General features: G+C 34.5%; 1 protein-coding gene across 10 annotated transcripts in view; it reads right to left on the bottom strand.

Annotated features, from left to right (window-relative positions):
* CNKSR2 (connector enhancer of kinase suppressor of Ras 2) overlaps window positions 1–24491 on the bottom strand; it is a 265333-nt gene that overhangs the window by 8564 nt on the left and 232278 nt on the right. For 3 of the 10 annotated variants that reach the window (XM_019667049.1, XM_019667058.1, XM_019667066.1), the window contains one exon: window positions 2051–3380. The exons of the other annotated variants lie outside the window; for them this stretch is intronic. In XM_019667049.1, coding sequence (XP_019522594.1) covers window positions 3376–3380 — 5 coding nt within the window. In that variant the 3' untranslated portion in view covers window positions 2051–3375. Of the gene's footprint in view, window positions 1–2050; window positions 3381–24491 lie in introns of those variants that run through there. 10 annotated transcript variants of the gene reach the window in all.

The raw sequence follows: 24491 nt of genomic DNA, 5'->3' as shown, positions 1-24491 counted from the left end.
ATCAGGTAAAAACACTTCTGTTGTCAATAGCTTATATACATGTATTACTCTCTATGAATAGATATACATGTTTATAAAACAGACACAGAAAAGAAATTTGAAAGGATAAGCTATAAAGCCTGAGGAGAAATTCCAATGTTTTTTCTTCCTGTGCCTCAGTGGCCCTGTGTGAACCCTCCTTCAGATACCTAGATTGTGACTTGCCCTGAGCAGAAAACCCTCACTCTCCTTTGCATTCCCCTTTCTTCTGCCTGGCGTGGTGCCCCATGCACTCACCATTTAAACTGAGTGATGCTTTTCTCTAGTTTATACACACAGTACTCCAATGAGGGCTCCCTATCAGGTGACTGTGCAATTTCATTCATGTTCCTTTGGTGAAAATCAAGGCAAGCAGAACACGAACTTGGCGACTTAAAATTTCGTTCTGGTGTGTTCCCCCCCCCCCATTTCCCCACGACTACGATGACATGTTGAAGGAGAGTAAACAATTTTTGAAAAGAAAACAAAATGAGTATACCAACTGGGCTCTGGAAGAACCAAGCCAACAATGGATAACCAGTTCTGGTACATGTTTTGGAAGGGAACTGTGCTCTTTTAAAATTGGACAATGATGTCTTCCTGGAAACAGTTGTTCCTTCCACAACACAGCTGGGTAATGAGCACAGAGAGCTGGTAAAGGCTAAGTCACAAGTGGGAGAGGAGGCTGGACATAGTAGCATTAGTCACCAGTTAAATGTGAGAGGCATTCGTTCTTGTACAGCCACAGAGTGCCCTAAAGCTTCCAGGCGAATGGTGTCACGTATGTCATGTAGGAGCACTATTCTTGTCATGAAGGGCAATTAAACATTTGCATTGAGACAATGGGTATATTTTCTGTGACTACTAATTTACTAGTGCACCCACAAACAGCTTCTTTATATGTAAGGTGACAATTAAAAGTTTAATGGGTTTAATGTAGATAGGTTTAATGTTTGGAGGTTTTATGCTAAAGATGATTATGTATTCAGGAGTTTACACTGTAATTTGAATTGTTTTATAAATAAATATTAGCTCTCTAAATTCATGCTTTGACGTAAGTCAACTAGCTATGCCTAGCATAAAACTAGGGGGAGGGCATTTTGTTATATCAGAAAAAAAGCATATGATTTTAAAAGCTGGCTTTTACTAGTTGCCCTGTAATCAACTACTACCCTTTTCATACGTAAAACTAATTTATTTTCTCTTAGGCAAAATAACAATAATTTCTCTTATGAAACACAATGATTTTAGTTAGGAAAAAACCCTTCTTTTTAAAGGACAGCTTGAATGAATCCACCAGTATTGCTGAGTATATTCTTAAAGAACATGGGAAGCCCATCCCTGTAAGAATGACCCTGTACTTCACCAAAATTAAGTACAGCCCATATTAGTGTCTGTGAGTCAATCCCTTCTGCACAACCGTAAAGCTTATTTCCATAAAGATGTGCCCAAAGAGATACAGCTGAAGTTTATTCTATACTTCATTCTCTAAGCATGTCATTTCTGCCAAATTATGTGGTTTAATGCCACAAATATATGACAGTGGGTGAATTTCCAAGGTATTACAGTAGTTTTTATGATGAATAGTTCAGATGGTAAAATCATGGCATCCTTGGCATTGATTTATTGACCCAAAGGGAAGGTTCTTTGAAGGACAACTACGAATATAAATGACAGATTCTAGATTTACCCACAGAATTCAGGAAATTTAACTAATAGAGACATGGAGGTCAAGGTACATGGCTCTTAAGCAAGAATTCATAAAGGGGACAGTTTAAAATCAAAGCTAAGAGACAATTATGTTTAAAAGTTGATGTTGAGTCACCATATTCCTTAATGAGAATAAACTAAAATTCTTCATATCATAAAATTTTACTAAAACTTAAACAGAGAGAATGACCCAAGACAATCCCCCTAATATTAAATACCAACAAAATGCTTTCTGGATGGGTTTCTACATACCAGAACCATCATCTTTATATATTCTTTAAAAAACACATTAAAATGGTTAGAGCACAGAGGCAATTGTAAGGCAGATCAATGTGATTTTATTCACAACACAAATTCCATTTGTGAGAAAGAAGCATAGATTACTTCTCTTTAGAAAGATATTTACTATCAAGCATACTTAGCAAATTATTTAGCTATCTAAAAAGATCTGATACCAATGGGTCATATTTTTATTTTTAAGTAATTTATATTTTTACAGGTATTCACATTATGCAATACCACACACTGCGGCGACAGGAAGAAAAAAACATTTCAAATACAATGTTAAATCATCTGTTCATTGCACAATATGAAATATTCATTAATTAGCATTGAAATTATTACAGAGTATCTTATCCAACTAAATAAAGGAAATTTCACATCCACTACAGAAGAAAAATAAGCAATAGTGAGCCATAAGGGACTCAGTTACATAGTATTAAATCATATCTGAAGCTAGTTTGAAAGACATCCAGACAAAATACTTTTTCAAAAGTGAAAACCACAGCCTATAGATTAGGAAAATTTTACAGAAAATAATAGCTCATGCCTGTCCTACGAGGCAACACCATTTGTATACAAGTGCCAAGAAATAAGGAGAAAGTTAGGATTTTAGCTGAGGAATCTAATAAAGCCTGACATGAAGAATTTTCTTCATTAGTGTCACCGAAATCAGTCTCTGTGTTGCACCTGAATACACTTTGTAATAGTATAAACATAGTAAGTTTCAGAGCAGGTCGTGTATACCTTGCCTTAATAGATTACACTTAATTTAGTACAATACAGCACGTCAAGTTTTAAAAATGCAAAATACACTTAATACACAGAATTTGCTCCCTCTGCTTTGCCTTAAAGAGGCCCCAAAAAGTCCATTACACAGCCAGGGTTTTCTACGTATAGGAGCTGATCCCTCTCCTTTCCTGGTGTCAGGAGAACACAACTGAGATGTCACCACACAGGGCCCTTCCCCAATCAATACCCTTCCCCTTCCGTTCTCCCACAGAAATGGCAGTGTTCTGTCACTGTGTTCCATCTTGATTGGCTTTGATCTTATGCTAGTCCCAGTGTAGAAAGCTCGCATTCTTCTTAAAAGTGGCCTGCCCCTCTTAATATCCCTTTAGGGAGGCCCCCAATCCAAAACACTTGATGATCTAAGCTTTTTAAAAAGTCTGTTTTCTGTTATAAACAGCAAGGACGAGGCCATTTTAGTTGCTTGCAAGAGGATGATGTTGAGTCTGCGCCGTGCCGACTCGCTCCGATCTAAATTCTCTAAACATTAGCTTATCAATCTGTGAGTCCAATGGGTTGAGTGCCAACAGAAGTGGATCCGATTTGGCATGGAGAGGTTCTACCAACTCTCGCAGTGTATTAGCCTAATATGATAAAGCAGTGATACATATGATGAAAGACCTGCGAGTGCCATTATTTCCAAAGCAAATTAGTATTTGTATTAGAAATACCATCATGCAATACCCATGAAGAGAAAAGAGAAAAATATGGCTAGAATTGCATATGGTTTCAATACCATAATGTCTTTCTGTTGGCATGCAAGTCTATTTGGCCATAAATGGCATACTTTTTGTTTTAAGCTTGGTTATCTGGAGACGCCAATCTTATGTATACAAAATAATACACAGCGCAGATACACCTTTTCCCACCTCTAGACTTGTATATACACATCTATAATTTTAATCAGGAAAGTTTTTAAAAGTATTCTCCATACACATGTAAAATGATCAGTCTTTTGAGAAAAATTAAATTGTATTTCTATACAAGATCTTTCCTCAAATACATTCAATGAAGAAGTATGAGGAAAAGTTTTCTGGTCTATCTTCTATCTAACTACCCTGATATATATGCCACCATGTGCTAATTGGTGAGCTAGAAGAGCCCAGCTAGTGTGGCTCCGATGAGGAGGCTGACCGATACCAAGTGAAGAGAAATGAAAAGCTCTAACAGGGGAAATGTGATGAAAGGGTGACTTTACACCTGAGCACAAGCCACATGCTAAGGAATTAAGAAACTAGAAGAGGCTCAAGTTTCTGAATAACCTGAGAAACTAAGAACAATTAAGATAAAATAAACTGTAGTCTCTCTCAGTTCATTTTAGTTTGGATTTTGAGGAATCCAAATGTTGTCACCAGGCACAAACCAGCAATATTTTTTCTTTCTAGCCTAGGGCAGATTTTAATCTACAACATCCCGTAGTAGCTTTTGAGTTATATCAAGACGGAACAAAGCTGGAAAGGAAACAGAGAAAGCACGTTGCTCATTACTACCTCCCTTAGAAAATGGGAAGGGCGTGAGTAGCCCATAGCACTGTATTTAGAAAACAGGATGCAATGACGCTCAGAAATCAGCAGAACTAATTTTTGTCTGTTATATCATACTGTTCTTCTGTAGAAAAGGAGCTGGGAACTAAGTAATTGTCATATGTAAGTCAAATGAAACAAAAGGCAATAAGTCATTTTTTAAGAAAATTATAATACTGGAATGCTAGCTCTGGCTTCTGTCACTGTGTTTCGTAAAGTCAGGGAATTTCAAACGGCAAAATCAGAGGCAATCTAACCTTGGGCACAAGGTCAGTTCCAAGTGTAAACTGCTCCTAATTTATCTATGCAAGTCAAACATTTTGTAAACTGTTGTTTTGAACACAAACTTCCTCCCCTCAGAAAAAAAATGTTACATAAATAGTTTAATTTCTAGTGCACATAACCCATACTAAATCTGAATTAGAGCCCTGGGAATCAAGTCAATTTACATTTAGGGTGTTGTTTCTATAGGATTGCTGAATTCTACTCCAAGAGGCTAGAAACACCTCCTCAGTTGAGCGCCTTGCCAGAGTACAGGATGGTAGGAGTGGGTCTCTATTTCAAAATGATCATTTTGATATATACAGACCAAACTGTATATATTAACCTAAGAGACGATACCTACCCAGGGCACAGTGTGTCTTTTCAATTTGCAGTGGTCAGGACTACTGGCAACCAAATCTCAGCGGGGTGGAGCTCTGCTTGTTAAACACAGATTTCTGGGCCCTACCCCTAACCTAATGAATCAGAATTTCTGGGTACGGAACTCACGAACCTGCATTTTAAGCAAGCAACCTGTGTGGCTCTAGTGGCCACTGCAGTGTGAGATCTCTTGCTTCAGGCCAGTCACATTGGGATGGGCCACACTGTGGGTAAGGCTGGTTGGAGGGATGCCAACTTGTGTACTACATGTACAAGTAGTTTGTAAGTCAGAAAGAAGTCTTGTAGTTGAGCACATCACAGAATTTTCTTTTTAATATCAGTTTACCATTCTATTACATAGCTCAAATAATTTCAAGGTTTTTGCCAAGGAGTCTGATGGAAATATCTTGGTCTCCTGAGAACACAGCAAAATGAAAGAGGCCTTGGGAAACTGCTTGAATAAATTCTTTAAAGCTACACTTTTATGTAGTGTTAAATAGTTCCTCTTTATTTGTGAGGCAAGCAGAACAACTATAAAGATACTTCCAGACTCAAGCCCATTGAGTCAGCTGCACGCCATGGTGTGCGCTTTCTGAATGTCAAGTATGAGCAGCATGGGCAGGCCCGGAAGGTCTGATATGATGGAATAGTATATGGCTAATCTACTGTACTCTACGACACAATAACAAACCCCCTTCAGAATGACACTGCTCTGTGAAAGCCTATCTTTCTTTGTCTTCCGTGGATCTCATATTTATGTGTCTTTAACTTTTTGCAAGTCCTTTTCTGGTTCTCAACACTGTCTCCTTTTCTTTACCTTTGTGTTTTTCTTGGGCTCTCTCTTACTCTGACAACTTCATTTATCCCCACTCAAATAGTCAAAATATTCAAACCAGTTAAAATGGGTTATTATAGTGACTAATTTAATTCCTGTTTTTAAAAGGACAAGTGGGAATTGCATGTTCCTTAAAAAAAATAACAACAAAACAACAAACCAAATTATATGGCTCTAGTTTGTTTACTTTTGGCCAATATCCTAACTATAAAAATATTCTCTACTTCCTGCTATTAAAATAAACTTCACTATTTACCAAGCTTTTAACCAATTATAGTTTGAAACAACAGCAACATATCTATGCTACCCCAAGAAAACCAGTAGTGTTTCTGTTTGGCATGTTACTTAACAAATATTTGCTGAGCTTTCGCTCATCACTAAAACCTCCAATTGTGAGGCCAGCAGCCCAGCTGGATAGAAAGAAACAGATCCTGTTTCCCTGTTACTAAACCCCTCGAGATCTGAAGGGTGATCCCAGATGTAATGCCATGTTGACACAAGGATGACTTATTTCAGTGTGGGTCCGCTTCCCATGGAAGCTCTTCACAGACTGAATCTATGTAGGATATGTTGTGGAGGATGTTTCTTTCCCTTTTCATTTTATGAATTTAAAAATCTCCTACTAAGGACCACTCAAATAATAAGCAGAAATAGAAATTCTAGAAACAAGCTTTAGAAATGTAATCAGGCTTCTAATAATGTACATGTTAGGACAGCTGATGATCCTAAATGAAATGCCTGAGGATTAAAGAGTAAGGATGGAGGCACAAACATTTGCAAGAGAAGAAATAAATTTGAATACAAAATAGGTGAAAAAAACCTTTTCCTTAATGAATGAAAGAGAAGAAAACATGTGACAATGGAAATAAATGCTTAAGCCAGAATAGCACTTTGAAGGGTTCCTACTTCTGTCTGAGTTTTAAGAGGAAATTGGATTCCGTTTATTCACTTCCATTATCAGTGAGCTTGGGGGCAAATTTAAGGGCAAAACCACTGACTACTGGTATTAAGCTGTTTGCAGATAACAAAGGTCAGTAACACCAGACATCCAAGCCTATCAAAAGTAACACTTGCGGAGCTCCTGGGAGAGTAGAACTGTTTTTGAGTGCTTTTTAAAAAAGGTATTTGTTTAACATCATTATCTGAACCCTACTTCTAAGTGTATGTGTTTAGATTTAATTTTTTTTTCAAAAACATAAATATCTAACACCATGCATGATCATCAGTGATAATTACTTTTGTCAGTGTAAGTATTGATTGGTTCAGAATGTTAGGACCAAGAGAGAGACTTGTTAATTGTGGCTTGAGTGTATCTGTCCGAATTTTGAGGGCCTATTTTCTGGTAAAGGTTGAGTTCAAATAAACAGGATATCAGATTTAAAAAAAGTTTGTTTGCTTATTTTAAAATTTAATACCATAGGGGGAAGGAACTGAAAAGTATTTTTATTTTTTGAATAAGGAGTAACATTTTCATGATAAAGTATTCTTTTTCAAAATAAAGTTATAAATAGTAAAAAGTAATATAGTTTGTATCTATACTTATAGCACTTATGGAGATCTTTAATTAGCAATTCCACGTAAGATAAAATATTTGATGAACCTAGCCACAGGCAAAACAGATAAGGAAATAATGTTTCCAAAATTAGTATGCTGCTCTAAATTGCCAAATCACAATTCCGTCCTCTGTGTATAATTCACGGGAGAGAGTATTTCCTTATGAAACTAGTATTTCATCTTAATATACCTACTGCTATGCTTTGACCTCAGAGTGCCTTTAGGTCTTAATTAGTTATTAAGAGTACATCACACACTTTGGCATTTTCTATCTGCATTAAAAAGCACTATCTGAAATAAAGGCACACCTAAAATACACCTTAAATGAAGCTTATATATTAGCAACAATTGAAAAGGTCTTTTATATTTAATAGTCACAGAAGTACTTGATAGGTTAATCCAATTTACCACCAATTTATTTTCAATGAAATGTCTATAGATATTTCAGAAAAATATACTATGGAATTTTGCCACGTTATATTGTCATCTCAAATGTCACCATTCAGAATTTAAAATAGAAAAGGGGAGGAATTCATTTTTATAGACATGTATTGTTCAATAAGGATTTAACGGGCACCTATGGGTATACATACTATACCAAATGTTAGGGACCAATATACAAAGATGATAGTCTTACCTCAAAGTGTTCATGGGATAGTTGTACAGCCCCTTCCCCATTTCTGTCTTAAAATTTTATAGTTAAGAATTATCCATAAAAATAAAGCTGTACTTTACTAATACACACACACACACACACACACACACATATAGACTATATGACTATAATGTCATATACAATTACCCTAATGTATATTATATGTAATTACATTTAAAGAAGACAATTAAAAAATGAATGTATATATGTATGTATATATAAAATATAAAACAGCTGAGTTCTGATGCTTACAACAGACTTTAAATGTGAAGGGAATCATAATATGCCACTCCGAAATATGACACTTTGGTATGAGGATTATTTTGAGCTGAAGGTAATTAAGATGCAGCAAACAGAGAGAGAGATCTTTGGCTGTCCCCCTATCTGCCTAAGAGCAGGACATAAATTTCCCTTTGTGAAGGTGTCCCTCTTCTCTTCCACACCAGAACAACCCTAATCGCTGGAGACAGAAAGCTGGCATTGAGATGGGTCTGCATAAACAAACCTTACTAAAATAACCCCTATCTTATGGTAGCTTCCCCCATATATTTATTTTCCACAAGTTAACACCCTAGAAGCCCAAACCCTTTTTCTTTATATCTTGTCACTTCTCCACAATTTAATACCCTTTGTGAAAATGGTATTTAAGCCTCCATTTCTAACCACTTCTTTGGGTCTTCACGTCTTTTCAATGAAAGCCTCTGTGCTTAAAAATTAAAATATTAACATAGAATAAAATTTATATGCCTTTTTTTCCCTGTAAATTTTTTGTCTATTTAATTTGCACGCCCCAGACAAAGAACCTAATTGGGTAGAGGAAAAGTTTTTTCCTCTCCTATAAAACATTTAAATCAACTCTTAAACCATTCCATCCTAATTCATCTGTATTTTTAAATGTTTCATAGTTATTTTGAGTTTAATAAAAAATTATATTAAATTCCAATGAGATAAACTTAGTAAAAATATAACCATCCCTGGTAAATTTTTCTTTCAGCAATGTGGGTGAATAGCAATTTATTGGCAGAACAGGTTGCTGTTGCAACCTATTTTATGATTAATAACTACTTATTTTAAAATAATCTCTTTAAAATTCTCATTTCCAGATGAAATAGCTAAAGAGGTAACATGGCTGAAGTCTGAGACATGAACACACTACAGGAAAACAAATTTTTCTACCCCCCAATATTTTACAGATGAACATTGCATATTTTTAATTTATGAGAGTTTTTAATCTCTACCACCACCTTATATGGTTATATTAAAAGGATTAATTAAACAGATCATATTCAGTCTGGATGATATCAGTGTGAAGTAACTCAGTGATGAGAACCTGACACAACACTTCATCTGTAACTATGTCTGGTCTGCCAAAATGAAAAGGCAAATTGGGACCAATTACATCTTAATTGTTTTCTTGCCTATTTCTTTCAGTGGGTTCTTTGATCCTTCCAACCCTACTAGGACATTCTCTTTCCTACCTGATAAGCACTCTAAAAAGCAGTTCCAGTCTTATCTGAACCTAGAACCACTAATGTGATCGCATGATAAAAATGTTTTCAGAACACTGATTTTACTTCAATGTCCCAAGTTATTTAACTTGCTCATCACACTTGACTTGAAGTCTCCAAACTGGACATTCTGGTGGAATAACAGGTAAGGGTGTCTGTACCTGAGGAGTTGGGGTTATAAAGATACATTTAGTATATTCACTCCATCAGAACCTACTCAAAGTAAACAAAGGACTTCACCCTCTGTCAAGTTGCTGATTGAATCAGCAAACATGATCTGTGATTGGTTAAATTTTGACGCTATGCAAATTATGCTTTTTATTACTGGGCTTCTTTACTCAGTAGACACTCAATGGCACAACTTACTTCTTGAAAATATCTAAAGTAAAGATATATATATATATATATGTATATACATATTTATTTCAAATTAACAATAACATAGATGTTTGTGAACTTTTGCCCTATAGAGTTAACCCTCTTCTTATTCTAAATTCATATACTATCCTCAAAGTACTGCCATCCTGAGTTTGGTGGGGTTACTTTAAAAAAAATATTATTCAGTATCAGATCCAGTACTGTGATATCCCTCCAGATGAAACAAAGGGAAGACAGAGGTATTGATCTGCAAAAGTGAGTGAAATACAAAATTCTTTTCAAAGAGAGTACAATTGGTGTGTGTGTGAGTGTGTGTGAGTTGACAGTAGAATAAGAAAAGGAATGCTTCTCGTGCTAAAAATTTAAAGACATTATTTCCTCCCATGCTGTAACATTGTTCATGATTGTAGAAGCTTGAAATGGACTTCTGCTTACTTTTTCTGGTTGAGCTTACAATGTTGATTCCCCACTTCAGTAACTTCTAAATGTTAATGCCTTATTACTAACCTCCTTAGCATACCAGCCTGAGATTTGGGATCATTTGCTCATTAACAACTCTGGCAAGGAGGAACTGATTTGGGGCCACTGCCAACTGAACTTAGCAATAAGGACAACCAAAAACAACTTTCTTAGCAAAACAAGTGCCAAGAAAGGTAAAAAGAAAATTCAAAAGACGTTTGTAAGAACCTAAAATTGTATCTTAACAGTTACTTAACAGAATTAATAGTTTTCTTTACCTCAAATCTTTTATAAATCTAATCTATCACCTTAATAACATTATCATATTCTCTCTTATTTTTCAATCTATAATTATATCATAGACTATTCTTATAAATCCCCAAGGTTAAAGTCATCTGCATATTAAGATACTCAAATTATTATATTTTTAGGTATTTAAAATATATTATGAGGGCTGGCCGAGTGGCTCAGTTGGTTAAGAGCTTGCTCAAGAGTTTGAGCTCTGAGCAACAGCGGTTCGATTCCTGGCCCGAGCTGAGCTGCCAACAGGTGGCAGGATGGCTCAGCTAAAAAAAAAAAAATATATATATATATATATTATGTATATGACAAGACAACAAATTTATTTTGGTAAAAATCACTATAAAATAATGTTTGTTAAAAATATATCATGGGTGTAAACAAATTAGAACATCCATCTTAGCAAAAACTCAGAAGTTAGAATAATGAATATTCATTAGTTGTCTTGAAATTACTGGTTATTGCATTTTGGATCAGCAAACTCATCTTGCATTTGGGATGAAAATCTATGGAATCTAAGAACATATAAAGAATACATTTTTAAAAAATGGTCTATTATGTATGTTTCATTTTTTCCCCTCCTGACAAAATTGTAGAGTACTGTCCTTTTGAAGAAACTTTTACTAAAGAGAGATATGCTGACTCTCAATACTCTTATGGAAAAATACAAATGACTTCAGAGCTACTGTAAAAGTTTTCTAGCTATACCTCTGTTTACATTTAGCATCACATGTTGAATTTCACACTCACCAGTGTAATTACAGAAAACTAGAAACATACAGGAACTTCATTAGGGTGAAAGTTCCTTTTGCAAAATGCAGAAATGTCAGAAGTTTTTCCATATGGTAAACTTAATTTGTATTCAAATATAGCAATGAATTGCTAACTTCCTAATAGTGAACAAAACAAAAAAATCCAATTATATTAATAAATTTGTTTCCTACTTGTAAATTAATTCACAGCAACTTTATGGTGCTAGCTTATTCATAATACTCTTTAAAAAGTAAGGACAATTCCATATTTTATTGAATTCAGGCTTTTCCGGAATTCCTATTTAGTGTATTTATATTAAACAAAGACTACGCTGCCTTTTGTACCATCAACCATCAAACTAGAGATATAAAACTGTAAGAATGTGGAAATCAAGGGGTGAACTTGGGGTTCTCAAGTTCCACTTAGGACTTCCTTACTATCTCTTTTGACTGGTGTCATTTGTGTGTGTGTGTGTGTGTGTGTGTGTGTGTGTGTGTGTGTGTGGTGGGGAGGGACAAACAATGATAGCAGCTATGGTATAATCAGTACCTCCATAACAAATGCCATCATCAAAAAACCCTGTAGAACTTTGGCCCTTTTTTGTGATATACATACCCCGGGGGTGCCAAAAGGTGTATACGAGTGGATACTTTGGTCAACGTTGCTCAAGCAGTGGTTTGCCGTAATCAGAAGTGTCTGGACGCTCACTGATGGTGACCACTTTGAGCATCTCTTGTAATTGCAGAAGTCAAATGTGACTTGTATTCATCTTTTGTTATTGGTATATATTGAATATTACAATTTTAATAGTTTTCCTTTCTTAAAATGTATATACATTGTTTTGGCACCCTCTATATATGCATGTATTATTACCACAATAAAATAAAAAGAAAAAAAGAACACATTAGTATACAGCCATACTGGTGTGTATGATCTTCCATAGATAATTCATCAGCTCTACCTGGATGTGCTATAACTGGATTATAGTGATACATTACACCAGACCTTTCTTGTTCAATCCACTTATAGTTATGATCAAGGTTCTAGAATAACTTTTCTTATACTGATATTATTGTGAGCAAATGCAGAATTCATTTAAAAGACACCAATACTGGATTCAGAAACAAATTTAGACAATTGCAAACTAAAACTAAAAGCAGCATTTTAAGACCACCATAAAGTGTACATTAAATGTGTTTACTGCTATTTAGGAAAACTGTCACATCATTTGAAATGAAACATTACTCCATAGTAATTGACTATGCAGAATATATACCATAAATACACACAAAACCAGAACCTGACCAAGGAAAATGTCATCATGACATTTTCTTTCTCCTTAATGTAAATCTTCAGCACAGCACTAGCAAGCCTGTTTTCTCTTTGTGGAAAATCAATAAATCCTTCAAAAGTAGAAGCAGGGACTCATCTTTAACAAAACAATACATTTTAATTATATAAATCCAAGGCCTTAGTTTTAGCCATACTAGGAATGGTTTCAGATCTTGGTTGTGTGAGCAGATCTGGTTGGTCCCCATGGCAATAAAAAAGTCAGCCTGGGAAGTGGAAAGAACTGTGGTACATTGCTCCCTATAGAAACAGACAAGCTGAAATCAAATGCAGCTTCTGTATTTAGCATCAACAAAGCCTGGACGCTCCATTGAACTGGTACCTTACCTCAGGGGTTGCCATGGCATTCTCCTAAAAAAGGTGGGTTACAGATATCCACATCGATTACTACAAAAGTCTCAAATCAAAAGCCAGAATATATGAGTTAAAAGTAGTAACTTGTTCACTAGTTCTGAATTTGGTTTTCTTAAATAGGATCTAGGAGTTTAATAGAGGCATTATTGTTTTTACAAAATTCATATAATCTAATTAGTATTCCTTTTTAAGAAATCCTAAAAATTAGCCCTGAACAACTTTTATTCTTTTTCAACTTAGTGTAAACATTCGGAAGGCAAATCAATTTAGTTAGTTAGTAATAACAAGGTATGATACTAACAACTGCATTTTGCTTTCTGCTTTATAAAGTGCTTTGACATGCAATATCTTTTTTGTCTCTAACATTCAACACTTACTATTTTCTAATTATTTTACTACAGCTTTCTATTACCTACTCTCTTGAGGTGATTTCCACCATATGGTAGAAATACAGAATGGTGTGCTACTGCACTTCTTCCCAACTGCAGAGTCACTGATGTCACATAGGGAGCTTGAAACTAATCATGGTAACATGGAAGCTGGAAAAGTCACATGCCATATCTTGACAGAAGATGCAGAAAATGATATTTTCACTAGAGTTCACTTTGGTAATGAACTTTCATTTCATGCTACATACTGAATAATACAAGTGAGGAATTCGAAGTTGGAAACAGATGAAAGTGTGAATGTTATATTCTTCATAACAGCTCCTTTCAGGGCACATGAATTGACTTTTCAGATTTGTAAGAGGTGATAGGAAGTAGTGTGTCATCACAAGAGGAAACACAGTAACCCACCGTATGTCAGATCTAGCATCTCTGAGTAGGAACTGGGCAGATCAGTGGCATCTCCCAGTTTTCCTCCTAAATCTGTTGCTTTTCTACCCCTTACCTCCACCAAAAGATTACAAAAATAAAAATATCCTTTAGTTAATAAAAAAAGGTAGAAAAATTTGGATTCCTTTAAAGAAGATGGATAAAGTGGAACTTGGAAGGAAAAACTGAAATAACTTTGGCTACTACATGAAATACTTTTCAAATTGGTCTCACGATTTATCCTTGGGAAGTGTTTTTTTTTTTTTTAAATTCACAATAGTAACTTGGCACAAATTAGCAATAAAAAGAATCATGTCAAAGTTTAAAATGCAAAGAAAGTTTTGACTCAAGTGGTGAAATTGTTTCACTGTTTATAGGCATGGTACATGATTACCATATATGGTATGTATATGATACCAGTTAGTTAAAATTGAAAAGTACACTAATTACAATTTTTAGTAATAAATGGTGAAGTAGCATGCAGGTTTTTGCTATACTTGATGGGATGGGGCATATTAATGGTGATCTTGACCTGCTATAATAAAACCTAAAAATTTAGTTTCTTTTATATATATATATATATATATATGAAACATTTTGCTAAATTTTAACCTGAATTAGAATGATAGATCTGAGGGGCAATATGTTGTTGAAAACATCCACTCTGCTGTCAGAATGTCTTAGTCTGAATCTCAGATGTGCTATTAAGTAGCTGGCAGTCCTGGAACATGTTATTTAAACTGTTTCCTCATCTAGAAGATAAGCATTTTAAGTTAACTTCTTAGGATTGTTGTGAGGACTAAATTATTTATATTATGCAGGGATGTTAAAATAGTGCCTTAGAAAAGTTAGTATTCATATAAAAAAGTTAGATATTATTTGTGACAGATTAATGTGTTCAATAAACCTATAATATTTAAACAAAATGCACCATACTCTAGATGTGTTGGCTTTTCCTTAGGGAAGGCAATTAATTCCATTTTGGCTTTTTTGTTTGGTTGTGAAAAAATATCTTCTCTCTCTACATGAGAAAAGAATGAAAGATTCAGATGTATGGGTATGCCTGGCTTTGCAGATTGCATTTCACATCCAGACTATGTAGCGTACCTTTATAGAAAAGATAAATCACCAAAATGTCTTCCATTCAATGGATAGGTATTGTCCATAGGAAAGATAAAGAGTTTCCCTGAGACAACAGTGAAAGTAAAAGGACAAATACATAGAATTCAATCATTCCATTCAGAATGTCCTTGATATCATTTTAAAATTATTTTATTCAAAGGCTGATCAGTTAATGATGCTGTACACCTTACTGAAATGAGTTAATTAAGATTTACTTTAGAATGGAAGTTGCAAGTTAAAACACTTCCTTATAATTCAAGTTATGTTCATTGACCATATTTCACTAAACAATTGAAATATGTAATAAATCATATTAATATAAAAGGGATTTACTTCCCATATCAATGGGTATTTCTCTCTAGCCATTAGATAGTTTATTTTAAACACAAATGTGGCCAAGATTTCCAAAGTTTTTTTTTCTTCAAGATGCAAACGTAAAGGGAGATACTGAAGAGTTGTTTTGAAATACAAGTGCCCTCTGTGTTGGATTTATCACATAGTTCAGCTTGTCATCATGGTAGGCCATGCCACCTCTGAAGTATTACAGCTCTCCCTGGTTACAACTTCCTCTCCTTTTCTTTTCCCCTATGTCTAATCTTTGATCTCATCAAGAATGCAGCCCCCTCCTGAATTCACTTCCTTATCCGGTCTAGACCACTGACTAGACCTTGCCCTCTTGTATATGCACTACACATACGCTAATATTCAACCATCTGCTTTCGGACTCCTGCCTGGCGACTGAGCACTGCTAGAGAAAATTGTATATCCATGCTGATTGGCACCATTCTAAATTTATGTTTTCTGCCTTTTGGTCAGTCAGTCATTAGTGTGTGGTTAGCTCAGTTTCCATTCCCCATTGGGGGTGCTCCAAGCATCCATTAAACTCTTCGAGAGCTTCTCTCTACCTGTGGATCTTCCTTTGAGTAGTTAACTGTTTGCCTCCACATTTGCAGAGGGGATAAAAATACCTCTCATCTGGACTGTTGAAATAGTTTCCTAACTGGTCTCCCTAGCTTACTTGTATTCTCCCATACCAATACATCTTCTACATTGCCAGCAGAGTGACCTTTCTGATGCTTACATCTGATTACATCATCTTCCTACAAAGGCTCTCCATTGTGTTTTTTTTTTTAAGGATACAATCCAAACTTCTGAATATGGAATACTGAATATCAGGAACTTCATATTTTAGTTCTAGTTCTGTCTCATCTCTACCCACCTATTACTATATGCCATATTTCTCTAAATTATTATTTTTCTTAATTTCTGCTCTTGCTGATGCTATTTTTTTTGCCACATAGAATGTAACCCCCTTTTCTTTTCCTCCTGGTGAAATTTTAATCACCGAGCATATCATATCCTCTGTGAGGCCTTGTCTGATTTCACAAGGTGGAAAGAAGCAAGACAGACCTCTTAGGTGCTTTTGTGGAACTTAACATGTTCATCTTTTAAAACATTTAATATGCTGCACGTTTGTTAAAATAAATTATATTTGGGTGTTTTTCTCTCTCATTAGATGACAAACTTGTTGATTCTGTGATTTTTTTTCCTAATTGAGGTATAACTGATATATAATAAACAGCACATATTTGAAGTGTAAAATTTGATAATTTTTGAGATGTGTGCACTCATGAAACCATCAACAAAATCCAAAGGTGAACATATCCATCACTCCAACAGTTTCCTTTTACCCTTTCATAATCCCCTCTCCTTCCCATCCCCATCCTCATCCTATTTCCCAGGCAATCACTGATCTACTTTCTGTCACTATAGAATAATTTGGGTTTTCTAGAACTTTGTATAAATAGGCTCATACAATATGTACCCTTTCGTTATCTCACTTCTTTAAGAGCCTATTATTTTGAGATTCATCCATGTTGTTGTACATATCAATAGTTTATTCCCTTTTATTGCTAAGTAGGATTCCACTGTATGAATATACCATAATTTGTTTACCCACTCACCTATTAATGTATATTTGGGTTGTTTCTCGAAGTATAGATGCTCTTTTCATTAAAAAAATAACAAGAAACCTCTTTTTACTCTTTGGGCGTCTTTGTGGCTATGCATTCAAGTTCACCAATCTTTTCTTCTGCAATGTCTAATCAGCTGTTAACCCAATTAAGTATATTTTTTCATTGTAGTTCTCACCTCTAGAAATTCTATATGTAATCTTTTAAAAAATGTTTTCCATGTTTCTAATAAAATGTAGAAAATATGTAATATAGTTAACATAACTTTTTTACTGTCTTTTTCTGCTAATTGTAGCCTCTGCATCTGTTCTGAGTTGGTTTCAATTTATTGATTTTTCTTCTTATAGTTCCTTTTTTCCTGCTTCTTTGCATTCTTGTTATCGTGGATCGGATATTGTGAATTTTACTGTGTTGATGCTGCATATTTTTGTACTCCTGTAAGTTTTCTTGAGCCTTTTCTGAGATGTAGTTAAGTTACTTGAGAACAGTTTGGTACTTTTGGGTCTCAACTTTAAGATTTTTAAGGCAGGGCCAGAGCAATATTTAGTCAGGGTTAATTATTCCCCACTATTTAGGTAAGACCCTTCTGAGTATTTACCCAAGTGGTAAGTTTTTCTAGCTCATGGGAACAGGCACTATTTCAGATCATGTGTGAGCACAGAGTACTATTTCCTCTTATCCTTTCAGAGAGTTCTTTTGCTGGTGTCAAGTGATTTCCTTATATGCATGTACTGATCAGCACTCAGCAGAATACTCCAGAGAGGACCTATACAGATCTCTGAGATGCTTTCTCTCTACAGCTCTCTCCTCTCTGTCCTGAGGATGCTAGCTGTCTTGGTCTTCCTGGACTCTCATATGGTTTTCCTCTCTCTCTCTCTCTCTCTCTCTCTCTCTCTCTCTCTCTCTCTCTCTCTGTTTTTCTAGCACTCAGTAGAGTGGGTAGTCAGGATAGTGTGGCTGCTCCACAAATATTACTTGAATTTAATTAAATCACTAAAATACATTTTACATTAGTGTCTAAGTATATAAGGTTCAAACTGAACATTGAATTAAACAACTGGGTAAAACGCTTTACCTCACTAGATTTTCAATTTTAGTAAGAAGATTGATCAACTCCAAATCTTTGATATGAAATATGTGGCAGAGTGGGGAACCTTAGGAAGATAAGTCATTGAGGTGAAAGAATGCTATTTTATGGCACTGTTCTATTAAGGAAGAATGATCTAGGCCTTAAATGAAGTCATAATTCTAACCACTGCTAATGGGTGTTTTCTTTGAATGACCTAGATTGTCAAGTTATTCATATGTTCATATTAGGAGTAGATGAGGTGTGCTGAAATCTTACTAGACTCAGGATGAGTTTTTAATTACAAATATAGCCTATAAATGCACTGTGTAAAGGTCCTCTGTTGATAGAGGTTGATTAGAAGGAACTACTGCAAAAAAATATTATCACCTTGTTACCTTAGGGAGACGTTGGAAGGAATTACAGCCAAACTGCTTGATATGGGTTTATTGCTCTGTCCAAAATTTAGTCCTTTCAGATTTTGAATGACTAGGCTTATTACTACATGGATCAGGAAAAATTGATACCATTATGACACAACCATTAGTTACTGTTTTAACATTTTAAAATGCCATAATATTTATCTATCCATCTCTGTGTTTCCATAAAATACTGAAAATTTAACAGAAAAAGAGGAGCCAAAATTTACCCAAAGACTTGACTGATGTACCCATTTGTTCATTCCATTTTCAAGTTTTATACTATAACAGGCTTTTATTTTAGTAATCTATTTTGAAAAACAAGTTGAGGTTATTTTAATCCTAAATAAGCATTCTCCAATCACTAAAAATATCTGATTTCTTGTAACATCAGTGGATCAATTAAGTGGCTTTTCTAAAGATTCAGTCATCTCATTAGAAACATTTGTAATATAGGAATTTGTGTTCTACCTTTCACAAAGTTAATGGCTTATATCACTCACACTTTTTAATTGGGCAATAAACTCCTGAATTATTGGGGATAATATACAAGCATGTCAGATATCTGCAATCTAAGACAAGCTCTGATTTTAGAAATTGAGCAATGGCTAGAAGAAAAGCTTGGTCAGGTAGATAAATTAATACATCATAATTCTACTTAACTTGGAAACAAATGGAGTAAGTCATGATAGAAAACGTAAGGACAACCTATTTCTTTTCATATCAGGAAAGGATTTCACAGTGCTGCTCTTTTTTTTTTTGCTTCTCATTCTTTAGCCATAAAAATTATAACTTTATAGGCACAATTATAATTTTAACTCCACTAACCTCAATTGCAAATACAATGAAATATTCTTGAGTTTTTAGTCACTGGCCAGATATATGACCAGCTAAAAACATCTGGTTTATGATGGCTTTTATGATTCACCTTTGGGATGATAATCAAGCCCTGATGATTGTCAAGAAAAACAAATTGAATTATGTCTTTTTTCCCTTCTTTTTCTTTAAACTTAAGACACAGAATGAAATAGAATCGTTCTGAATTTTGTGGAAAAACGTTTATTAACTGCCTTAAAGCTCCTAGTTTGATGTCAATCATCTCATTATACTAAAAAGATAGTTCTGAATATCAGTAATGCATAGGACTTCCTTACACATTTCAGAAACTGAACACTGTGATTTGATGCCAACAGCAGAAATATTATTGATCCTTAAACAGTGAGTCATTCATGTGTGTGCAATTTGGCTGTCGCATTATCATTGTTGGGGTATATTTATTAAATTCTAAAAACCCGAAAGTCATTTATAAACTTACTGCTCAAAATAACAGGTAGAATTGCTAAATTTTAGTTGGAATTATAGGAGAATAGTTATTCCATTCTTTTTTATTCTCCATATTATAATTGATCAGAAACCAATTTTTGGACACCCATGTCTTTCTTCTTCCAACAGTATAAAGTATTTTTAAGCTATAAATGCCCAAAATATTTATTTAGTATTTATTTAGTCTTGGTTCCATGACAACGAAGTACATGTTATATGCCTTGTTTAATACATACACGCTCAGTGAACTATAGGCAAGTCATTTTTGAAGGGCTAAATCTAGTTTGTTTGTTTGTTTTTACCATCAGCTAGGCTAATTATTGAGTGGGGAGAGGTATATCACTGGCTGTGTGAAAAGCTCAAGGAACATGGATAGTGTAGCTTAGCACTACTTTTCATTACATCATATATTATGAAATCTTACCATGTATTCTCTAAAAATTATAATAAAAGGGAACACCTTCAAGAAATATCCTTGTCTTTTATAGACAGGTAGCACATATCTAGCACTGGATACATTATAGCAAGATAATCTAATAAACAAATACTCAAATGTCATCCCATTAGCTTTTTGGAACAGAAATTGGTAGCACAGCTTTTTACTACCAAGACATTATTATTTTATATAAAAGGGCTTAACACAAAGAGTTTTGAATGTAAATTGTTCCTATATTTTGAACCTGTAATTTATAGGGGATGTGAGTTGGGTTACAATGTAGAAATGATAATTCTTAGGAACCACTGAATGCAACTGGTCAAGGAATGTGGCTGATCACGGATTGGAATCCAGTCTAAAAAAACTAAGTTACTAGAAATCTTTGGTATTCTTATTTCCTTACCCTTACTAGATTCTGTAAACAGCCAAGGTCTGTATGGTTCTAATACTCTATCCTGATACATTCTGGTATTTATTGAGGGATGCAAGAACAAAGGATTAAAATCTTGCAAACTGTCCTAACGAAGTCACTTAATTTTTGTTGCTCCAGTTTTCCTATTATTTGCAGAATAAAAGCTGGTGGATCAGTTTCTATGAAACCTTCAGAAGATGAAAAAAATATAACACCATATACCCTGAGCTCCAATACTTTTTTGCTTGTCACCAATATATTAACTACAGGATTTAATGCATTAAAAATGAGATTAATACATGTAAGTATTTGCTGTGTGCATTAAAACCCTGATAATTTCATACCTCAAAAACATAAAGAAATGAGTAGATTCTATTTGGGATCTAACACTGAACAACAGTGAAGAACTAAGTGGCACTCTAGACATGAAGGGGACTAGAAGAAACTCTGTAATTTTTTGTTTATCCAGTGGCAAGTAGAGAAAACACAGTCAGATATGGACCTCAGAAGAGAAAAAATATGAATTTAAAACTTTATCCAGAGAAATACAATTTTTCAATGATAAATAGTTTTTTAAAAATTAAATTCCTGTAATCCAAATGGAAAGTGTCCCAATGACAGAGGGAAAGGAGATGCAGCTGAGGTCGTTGTAGTTACAAGGAAATGCCTTAGAAAAAGCTTTAGTTTAAGGAGGATTTCTATGAAAGATGGGAGAAGAGGCTAATAGAAATGAACAAGCAGAAAATAATACCAATTGCTTGTAACAAGAGTGCCAGAAAGGCAAATGCTCAGCAGAAGCTTGTGAAAAACCCGAAGATAGAAAGCGCTTTCTTAAAAAAAAATTTTTAAGAAAAAAAAAATGACAAAAGAAGTAGAAGCATATGGTTTCAAAGATATTTTAGGCTTTCCCTACAAAGAAGAGTCTTCACACTGAGAAACTAAAAAAATAAATGCTTTTTGAGATAAAGGGCTCCTAAGACTCACTTTGTGGTCTCTTTGAACCAGTAGAACAATCTTAGGAACTGAACGAACTTTTTGGAAATTAGCTTAGGGCCACTGGCAGAATGCCTTGAGACTTACTGCTTAAAGAGAGAGTTCTCTTATTCAAACAAACGAAAGCCAGCATGGGTTCTGCAGAAAACAGAATGATAAACCTGATAAAGGTACATAGTACAATTTTAGAATAGATTATGATTGGGAGGAGTTTCATTTTTAAATTTCAACTGAAGGACCAACATGGATTCAATAAAAATGAAGCATTTTAAACTGGCCTTTTTTTTTTTTCCTGGACGGTATCTCTAGGTTGGGAAACAAGAGGAAAGCCAAGGGGCAGTGTGTTTTGCATATGATGAAATTTTGCATGATATCCTTATGAATCAAGTACTGTAATATGGACTGAATGATATTACTATTAGGCGAATCCAGATAAGGACTTTGAATGGCTGAATGAAATTAACATATAAAATTCCAGATTGAATGCTGTAAAGCTCTGTCCTTGCTCTTTTCTTCTTTAAAATGTTTTCTTTAAAAATGTTCTCTCCTCAATCAATAAAGCAGCGAAAAATAGAAAAGATGCTTAGAACACTGGAAAGTTATTCAATAACAGGAAGGGTGATTAATATCATAGATGATAACACTGAGACTCCAAACTTCCTTAACAGGATTGAATACTGCTGGGTAAAACATGAGAAATTAAAACTTTCACAGAAATAAATATAAATAGCTGCATTCAGGTTAAAAAAGAAAGTAAATAAGTGTGGAATCCTATTTATGACTTGGTAACATTAAAGCATTATATGAGCCAACAGTGGGTAGATCAAAACTAATGTAATCATTTAAACAAAAATATGGCGGTGTCTACATCACTGTAACAGTTTCAATACACTTAACATGGGGATACTAAAAAGAAACAAGGTGTACAGATGAGGGTAACCAGGATAGTGAGTTATCTAGAACTCATGTCATACGTGTAGGTATAAAGTTAAGATGATTATATGCATCCAGCTCAGCGATGAGAAAACACAAATTATGTTTGATAACACAATTCCATTGTATAATTTTGGACATGTAAATGTGCAGGGCACTATGGTAAGAGCAAAGGTGAGGCTACTATGCTGAAGAGTACCATAAAACCTTAGAGTTAGAAGAACCATCAAGGTCAACTATCCCACTAGCTCAGGAAGCCCTGACTGATAGCTGGTTTTCAGCCCCTTCTTAAACACTGAATAATAGGGAGTCCACTCAACTGACAAGGTCATTAATTCCACTCATGGGCAAATGTAATCACTGGAATGTTTTCTCTCACATCAATCTTACACCAGTCGATCTATTATGTTCTCTGGAACTTCAAAGACTATCTTATCCCTCTTCTACATGTCAGCCTTTCAAATACTTGTTCTGGATTTTTCTACTTTGCAATGTCAAAATGCATAATAAGTAGAAAATTGATAAGAAGTCAGCTTTTGCATCAATAGAAGGAAGATTTTTTTTAACTAGACCTGTCCAACATGGAATGCCCTGTCTTTGAGGGCAGTAGGCTCTGAGACCCTAAAATATTCAAGTGAAATCTCAATAAGAATTTTTCAAATACATAAAAGATATTTCTGTATTAGGTGGGAAGGTGAATATTTAAAGCTCTGAGTTCTATGGTGAGATTGCTAATTATTATGCACATTTACATACAGCATGGCACATGTTATATGCCTACTCCAGTAAGAAACAATTTATCTATTATATGAATTCTTTACCTTAATATAAAGAATTTTCAATATAGTATTTACCAGAGAGAAACCACTCACAGTAATACATACAAAAAAAAGGTGTTATACATTTAAAGAAGCATTCAAAGTTAAGGTTAAGTCTTTGATTAATTATTCAGCAAAGACATTCAGCATCTGTACAGAATTATTTTTGGAATGGTAAACATCTTTCCTATCTCCTGTGCTGAGGCACAATCCTTCTAATTAGGCTAATAAAAGATCATCATGAGACTTAGAACCCAGGATGCTAAATCAAGAGATGGCTGCCCAGCAACTACATGGGGTGTAATAAGACAATAGAGTACCCAGTGAGGGGTGGGGCTTACTACTGTCAGAGTTGGCAGAAGGGTTGTATTAAAGCCACACTAATTCCAAGCTGTCCCTCCTTCCTGTTCTTTTTAGAAAAGGCATGAAACCTCCTGTGTGTTGGCATTGTTAAAGAACAAGGAGAAAACAGCAGAGACACTTGGAGGAAAAGGTATAAAGTTTAAATTTAGTGATATCGAAGTTATGGGCTATTTTCTCTCACCAAGAATCCTGAAGTGAATGAGTGCTTTAAAATATACATTTCATACTTTATAGAATAGACTCTAAATTAGGCCAACAACAACAACAATAGCAATTTAAGGAAGAATTATAGCTAAGGGAACCAATAAAATAACGGATGAAAACATTTGGAGGTCTTAAATAAATAGATCTTAGACATTAAGTCAATATACGCTATGAATTATTCATCAAAAGAGAAATAGCATAATAAAAATATCAGATTCAAAATCATGGATGACTAGGGATTATAAATGTGAAAAAAAGTACAAAACTCTTTAAAATGTTAAGGTTCAAATCTCCCTAAAATAGACATTCAAAATACAGTATAATTGTCTGTATTTGACACTTTGCTAACATTAATAAGTTTTTCTGATAATCAAATTCCATTTTAGTTGTACTATAAAATTAGGAAATGACTTCTCAATCATCAACAAATAGTAATGTAAAAAGAAAAGAAATACTAATCTATGGTCAGTGTATTATGTCAGTATAATATTGCCAATAAGACCATAG

Source organism: Hipposideros armiger, unplaced genomic scaffold, assembly GCF_001890085.2.
Source record: "Hipposideros armiger isolate ML-2016 unplaced genomic scaffold, ASM189008v1 scaffold_13, whole genome shotgun sequence".
In the NCBI taxonomy this organism is placed as follows: Eukaryota; Metazoa; Chordata; class Mammalia; order Chiroptera; family Hipposideridae; genus Hipposideros; species Hipposideros armiger.
This window is presented reverse-complemented; position numbering and strand designations above follow the sequence as displayed.